The 7,931-nt window shown below is 36.3% G+C and overlaps 1 protein-coding gene across 1 annotated transcript in view; it reads left to right on the top strand.

Annotated features, from left to right (window-relative positions):
• The window catches only part of LOC106461200 (leukocyte tyrosine kinase receptor-like), a 58,590-nt gene that overhangs the window by 7,461 nt on the left and 43,198 nt on the right, over positions 1-7,931 (top strand). Inside the window, exons 5-7 of the mRNA XM_022388060.1 lie at positions 2,048-2,181; positions 3,681-3,853; positions 4,548-4,642. Coding sequence (XP_022243768.1) covers positions 2,048-2,181; positions 3,681-3,853; positions 4,548-4,642 — 402 coding nt within the window. The remainder of the gene's footprint in view (positions 1-2,047; positions 2,182-3,680; positions 3,854-4,547; positions 4,643-7,931) is intronic.

Genomic DNA, 7,931 nt, shown 5'->3' on the forward strand with positions numbered 1-7,931 from the left:
TTCCCCAAAAACTTTGTCGTCAAAATAAGGATGCGTCTTATATTCAGAAAAATACGGTGATTGTAAGATAAGTTATTAGTTTATTTGCTGGGCTGCGGATCATAATGTCCAAGGTTTGCGCTGCGATGCCGCTGAATATGCTCTACACGGTCAATCAAGTTATTATTTTCAAATCCCGACAAACCTTGTATCAGCGTGTGGTGGTGATTGATTGACTTCCCTCTGGTCAGTAGTTCAAAATTTAGGACGTCTATGTCTAAGTTCTAAGGATGCCTGGCCTGGCCACAATTTACCCCACGTACAATTATGGTGTCGTTCAAGTTAAAAATTTCAATACCTATTTGAGTTATAATTACAGCTAATAGCTATTCTACGCCTTTACATGCTAAAAAAAGGTTAGGGTGTGCACATCCATTGGTTATCAATATCTTTTAAGTTTCACCTTTCATTTTGTATAATATTTTTAAAAGCAGTTCATCAAATAGCATCATTTACTCGAGTTATTATATCACTATTATCATTTACTAATGCATTTTTTAAAGTTAAACAGTGTTACCAAACATAATTTTAGGATAAAGATACTAAAGAGGGATTTAGACGACTATATTATGATAACTGAATCTGTTTGAACATTTCAATTGACTGACTATATCTGAACGATTCCTGTTTTAAAGAATGCTAGCAAAAAACATTAAATCTGAGCAAGCGATGCCCGTTGCTGAAGGAGCCAAGTTGACTGAGATAAGTGTTTTTAAAACACTATCGTGGCTGAATGATCCCCGTGGTTAAATAAGATCCAGTAAACAGAGCGCTAAATGACATTGTGTCAAAGAATGAACAGTAGCCAGATCAATGATTGTGTTCTGAATGCTCCCCATGGCTAAGGAAGATCCACAGGCATGACACTGTTAAAAGTGTTTAAATGATAAATACTCTGGCAATGGATCACCACTAGACAGATCAGTAAATGTGTCTAAATGACCCCCATGGCCGAGGAAGAGTAATGAAATGTGGGAATGACATTTTGGCGAAGTACGAACAGTAAACAGATCAGTGAATTTATCTGAATGATTCCCATGGCTCAGGAAGACTAATGAAAATGTCGAAATGACATTATTGCATAGGATAACCACTAGACAGATCAGTGAATGTGTTTGAATGATCCTTGTGGCTGAAGAAGGCTGATAAATATGTCCAAATGACATTCTGGCAAAGGAAGAACAGTAGAAAGATCAGTGAATGTAGAATTACCTTATGGGTAACGATGACCAGATAACCAGTATAAAGGGTAACAGTGACCCCTAAACGAGTTTTGAATGCGGATGACGATGCTCAATGGCTACAACTCTTGAATTTTTCAAAAGGATCAAAGTACCTAAAAAAGGCACTATACAGAGCATTGAATCTATTACAATGATCCTCGAAATTCGAAAAAAAAACCATTAAAAAGACCATCATATTTGTCTAAAGGACCTGTGAGACTAAGGAATCCCAATAGAGCGAGCATATTATTTGTCTGAACTAGTCCCTTGTCTGAGGAACTCTATTTGACAGAGACTTGAATCCCAGGAAGAATTAGTGAAGTAGAAGAAAGCGTAAGTAGAAATTCATCAAAAAATGTGTTTTTTATGGATAATAACTGGTTTGTACTTTCTAAATATGGCTGAAGTGTGTTAAGCTGAAACTTCTAAAATAATCGACTAATCATTTTGACAATATTCTATATTTTATCAGGGAATATAATTAATGATTATTGAAAAATGGTAAATTAACAGAAATGTTTCAAACTGTGTCTTCAGCGAAATGCAATTTTTAAGTTGAAGCTCTATCAGTGTTTAATCATTCGCTAAAGACAGTTTCAGTTTAAAAAAGTAAACTATAAAATAGCAGAAGGTATTTTTAATACTGCACAACATAACTGAATTTAATGTATTTCTCTATTTTATGGTCAGACTTTTCTTTTACGAGTTTCCTGCATATAATTCCTTTACCTTAAGCCTAACTTCACTAGAATTACGATATTCTATTTTTTTTATTTCTTTGCCAGGTAAATACTTATGGGCCGAGTTCCATTCAAGAAAAGCAGCCTTTGGGCATCGAGCTATTCTAAACAGTGCCATCTATGAACCCCCACCGCTGTATCATATAATACCTCACTCGGGTTACTACAACAGCTGTGAGGTTAGTGACTTACAGCTAGCTAACTAGATATATAGACAGAGTTTAGATTTTATCTATCTTTAAAAAATAGAGATTCTTGAAGAGAATGTATACAGAAAAGCATTGTACGCCATAAAAGTTCACCATCGAAATTGTGCATACGTATTTCATTTTTAAGTTCTTCCATGGCAAGAACACTGGTTATTGCCTCAATATGTATTACATTTATCGAGGTAATTCATTATTGTCATTTACTAACACGTGACGTTACTATATGTGTCAAATGTTAGCACATTTTACCCGTCAAGTGTCAGTAAAGAAGATCATGAAATTTTTTATCTAGAATGCGCCATCTGTTGGTACATATTGATTTATCACTTAAGTGAAATGGCGGCTTTCTCTATTCCTTTGTGTATATCTTGTCAAAATTGGCCCATCAGAAAACGTCTGAAAGTCATTGAACTTGGTATTGTTTTGAACGTTCTTTGAAAGTGTTGCACTTCCAGTTACACTTGCTCAACGATACTGCTCAAATCAGATGGGGAAAATGTATAGAAAAGTTATGTGATATAAAAGTTTGTTTGTTTGTTTTGAATTTCGCGCAAAACTACACGAGGGCTATCTGCACTAACCTTCCCTAATTTAGCAGTGTACGGCTAGAGGGAAGGCAGCTAGTCATCACCACCCACCTCCAACTCTTTGACCGACGAATAGTGGAATTGACCGTCACATTATAACGCCCCCACGACTGAAAGGGCGAGCATGTTTGGTGGGACGGAGATTCGAACCCGCGACCCTCAGAGATATAAAAGTATTTACAATAGTTACTACTTCTTTATTAAAATATACGAATAAATCTAATGACAACTTAAATTTTATAGTAAAAGTTTGCACGCTGATTCATAATCTATGCCCCTCAGTAGCTCAGCGGTAAGTCTGAGGGCTTATGACGCTAAAAATCGGGTTTCGATAGCCGTGGTGGGCACGATAACTCATTACGTAGCTTTGTGCGCCACAACAAACAAATAATCTAATATACGTATAAAAAAAAGGATATTAAAAATTATGGACCATCTTGTAGTCCGTCCTACGGACTTTATCTTAGTAAACAACATAAACTGCCGCTATATGGGTAATAAATACATTTCGCTCATTTTTAAAGCTTAACGAACTACGTGAGTTGTCTTGAACTTTAAATTTGATTATGAGAAACTTTAGGAATTAAAAGGAAATATTTAGATTTTTTATGTTAATTAATATTACTAATACGTGAAATAGCCTGGACATTTTAACTTTTAAAAGTAGAATTATCTTTACTTATACTTTTAACTCCACCGATAATACGACTCACCAACCTAACTGCTACTACTAAAACAAGTTTTTAAAGGTAGAATTATCTTTACTTATACTTTAACTTCACCGATAATACGCCTCACCAACCTAACTGCTACTACTAAAACAAGTTTTTAAAGGTAGAATTATCTTTACATTTTGGTAAATTTTTTAACGGTACTGTTCAGGTCCGTTTCTTCTATCACATGTATGGAGCCCACATGGGAGAACTTTTGCTATTTTGCCTCGAGCTAGACCCGAGTTACCCCACAGGACGTAAAATATTTCTGTGGAGAAGTTACGGAGATCAGGGTGAACTGTGGAAACGACAAGTCATAACTATTCCGAAAATCACTCACAAGTAAGTGAAAATAAACAGAAAGTAAAACAGGATAGATGTTATATAACACTTCTGTAACCCCCAGCGGTTTAGGTTAGGCTTATTTTACACGTGTTCGTACAGTGTAGCGATATCTTAATATACTGTATTTGAATTCTTTCTGCAATACGGGTAAATATTTCGGGTTTAAAATTTTTCACTAAGCCGTTGTGTGGCAAATTGAACCTGTTGATTTATGGATATAAAAGTTATAACACTTAAAAAATAAAATCCAGGACTTTACGTAGAATACACGCCTGTTTATTCGTGTGCTAGTGATAATGGTCGAATTCTTAGTTTATCGTATTTTAAGCAAACTACACCGGGATTTTGGTCTCAGACTGATCATTGAACTAAAACATCCGATTACTTACTTATTCATAGAATACTTTGGAATATTGTCGAGAAAAAATACTTTATGAAAGGCAAGAATAAAGGTCGATATAATCATCCAATCTGACAAGAGTATTTGTATGTTTTTTTTTCATATGTACATTTAATGATGTTTTTTTTTGGGGGGGGGGGGGTTACGTTGAAAAATATTAGAAAGAAAAAAAAATCGTTGCCTATATAAAATTTGTTCCATGGAATTATTTGCATTGACTTTAAAATATGCTTATTTTTCTTAACCCATACAATACGAATAAATTGAAAGTGATTTGAAATTTGTCATCAGTTTTCAGCTTCAATTTCAAGCATCACGAGGTTTACGGCATCTTAGTGACGTAGCCATTGATGACGTTTCTTTGAGTCCAGAATGTTTTGGAATTGGTACGTCTGAACCAAACATCTTTCAAGTGTCTTTTTTATCTCAATAAAATATATATATATTGAAATACGGACTTTAAATTAATTATTTTTTTATTAAAGATGAGGCACAAAGTTGTGGATAAATATGTCTTGATGATTCAGTAAAACAGTTTCGTATAATTTTCGTCTATTTGCTCAAAATGTATCGAGGCCAAAACAACAATTCGGTGAAATTATATTTCTATAGGAGGGTGATTTGTTTTGTTTTGTTTGGAATTTCGCGCAAAGCTACACGAGGGCTATCTGCGCTAGCCGTCCCTAATTTAGCAGTGTAAGACTAGAGGGAAGGCAGCTAGTTTTCACCACCCACCGCCAACTCTTGGGCTACTCTTTTACCAACGAATAGTGGGATTGACCGTCACATTATAACGCCCCCACGGCTGAAAGGGCGAGCATGTTTGGTGTGATGGGGATTCGAACCCGCGACCCGCAGATTGCGAGTCGAGCGCCCTAACCACCTGGTCATGCCGGGCCTAAGAGGGTGAAAAAATGGGTATATAGCCAGAATTCTCATTTAATGAAAAGTGTGTATAGCCCCCAGTGGCACAGCGGTATGTCTGCAGACCTAACAACGCTAGAAACCGGGTTACGATACCCGTGGTGGGCAGAGCACAGATAGCCCTTGCGTAGCTTTGTGCTTAACTACAAATAATGAGGATGTTCAAGTTATGGAAATTAAACAAATGGAGTTAAAACAATATTTGATGCCCAACTTTAACAAGAGACTATGATTTCATACATGGGTACCGATTTTGTACGATATCTAATCCTAAAGGCAATCCAATAAAATTCCACACACTGTCAAGAAATATCTAACGTTCTTACGCATGATGTATTTACTGTTTGTCTTTTTGTTGAATAATTTCAAGACCACACCTATTAATCACAGTTGTAGCTCATCTATCCAAACAATAATCAAAGTAAACGTCATTTTCTACATTAAGATACACAATTCCTCAAGACCACATCTATCAGTCAATGTTGTAACTCATCATTCGAAAACATTATCAGAAAAACGTTTTCTAACAAATCAAAAAATTATTTCTCAAACTTGTGACAAGAAACAACAAACAAAAAGCAATATGACATTCGATTGGTCAACACTGTTCATCTCTCTGTGTGAAGTCCTTTGCAATGTGTTCACAGATGTTAAATTTTATGCCCCCCTCCATTGGGTCAGCGGTAATCCCGAAGGCTTATAACGCTAAAAATCGGGTTTCGATAATCGTGGTGGGCACAGCACAAATAGCCCATTGTATAGCTTTGTGTTTATCCATGAACAAGAACGAAACAAAAAAACAAAGTTACATTTGATACTTTTTTTTCTTGTTTAACATCAAAGTATATCAGATAATTTGAAATTATTTTTCCTACGACGACGGATTGGAGAACTACTAGGTGTTGGAAATTATTGGAACTGTTAATAACCCTAAACATTTTGACATTTGGTGGTCTGAACCCTAGATTAGAACCTGGTGAACATGTCACTAGTTCCACACACAGGTTACACTGGAGATAACTCTTTTGTTCGTTAACGCTGTATTCGAAGAACTCTCGTTCCTTCCATGCGCTTCTTAGGGCAACAATAGAAGAAATCCAGTAACACCTTGCGCTTCTTAGATCAACAATAGAAGAAATCCAGTAACACCTTGCGCTTCTTAGATCAACAATAGAAGAAATCCAGTAACACCTTGCGCTTCTTAGATCAACAATAGAAGAAATCCAGTAACACCTTGCGCTTCTTAGATCAACAACAGAAGAAATCTAGTAACACCTTGCGCTTCTTAGGGCAACAATAGAAGAAATCCAGTAACACTTTGCGCTTCTTAGATCAACAACAGAAGAAATCCAGTAACACCTTGCTCTTCTTAGATTAACAATAGAAGAAATCCAGTAACACCTTGCGTTCTCAACCAAACATAACAAAGGCGTGTTCTGTGGCTCAGTAGCGAAGCAGCAGGAATATCCCTTAGTGGAAATGTGTCTCCTTCCACTTGTGCTTGTGTTTGTCACTGCGCGATTCTGTTTTTCATCATTATATTTGAAGAACGACGGAAAGCAGTTTTTCTGCTTGTCTTGATTCGAAAGATCATAGACAATCTAGGAAACAGTTTGGTTTTGTTTGTTTTGAATTTCGCACACAACTACACGAGGACTATCTGCGCTAGCCATCCCTAATTTAACAGTGATAGACTGGAGGGAAGGCACCTACTCAACACTACCCACCGCCAACTTTTGGGATAATCCTTTATCAACGAATAGTAAGATTGACCGTCACATTACAACGCCCTCACGGCTGAAAGGGCGAGAATGTTCAGTGAGGGGAATTCGAGCGCCCTAACCACCAGGCCGTGGTAGGCCTTTTAGAAAACAGCAGAGATTTATTGTTCCGCCATTGACCAGACTGACGAATCAGGGATACCTCATTTATTGATAGAACTTCGTTGAATGTATTCCGTTACAATGGCCATTTATCATCATCATTATGCATTGCCTCCCGATGTATTTATGGGTATCAAACGAGAACCAGATGTTCCACACATTCGGGAACTCCTACAATGGGTTATTCTTTCAAATGAGTTTCAAACTAAATATTATTCCATTCTCCTACCTCCATTCGTTGTCGTGGGTCTGGAAAATGGAAGTTATTTTGTAACTGAATGTTGAGTATCTGACAAATATAACTTCAAAGGTCATTCCTGTGTTAACTTGAGTACTCCGTTTAGGATATTCCAGGTGATACATTTGTTGTTACTTGAGTGACCACTAATTGGATTTTTTTTGGGGGGTGGGGCTGGTTGACAGAGATCCATGAGGTGTGAATTGTCAAGTTCATTCTGTGTTTTAAGATCTTTATCTGACTGCTTCAAGATTGTTAATTCTTTAACTCACACCTCTTTACATTGTGATAACCTTGTGATCCATACCTCTTTATACTGTGGTAATATTTTCATCCATACTTCTTTACATTGTGGTAATCTTGTGATCCATACCTATTTACATTGTGGTAATCTAGTGATCCATATCTCTTTATACTGTAGTAATATTTTCATTCATACTTCTTTACATAGTGGTAATCTTGTGATTCATACCTCTTTATACTGTGGTAATATTTTCATCCATACTTCTTTACATAGTGGTAATCTTGTGATCCATACCTCTTTATACTGTGGTAATATTTTCATCCATACTTCTTTACATAGTGGTAATCTTGTGATCCATACCTCTTTATACTGTGGTAATATTTTCA

This window comes from Limulus polyphemus, unplaced genomic scaffold (assembly GCF_000517525.1).
Source record: "Limulus polyphemus unplaced genomic scaffold, Limulus_polyphemus-2.1.2 Scaffold913, whole genome shotgun sequence".
Taxonomy (NCBI): Eukaryota; Metazoa; Arthropoda; class Merostomata; order Xiphosura; family Limulidae; genus Limulus; species Limulus polyphemus.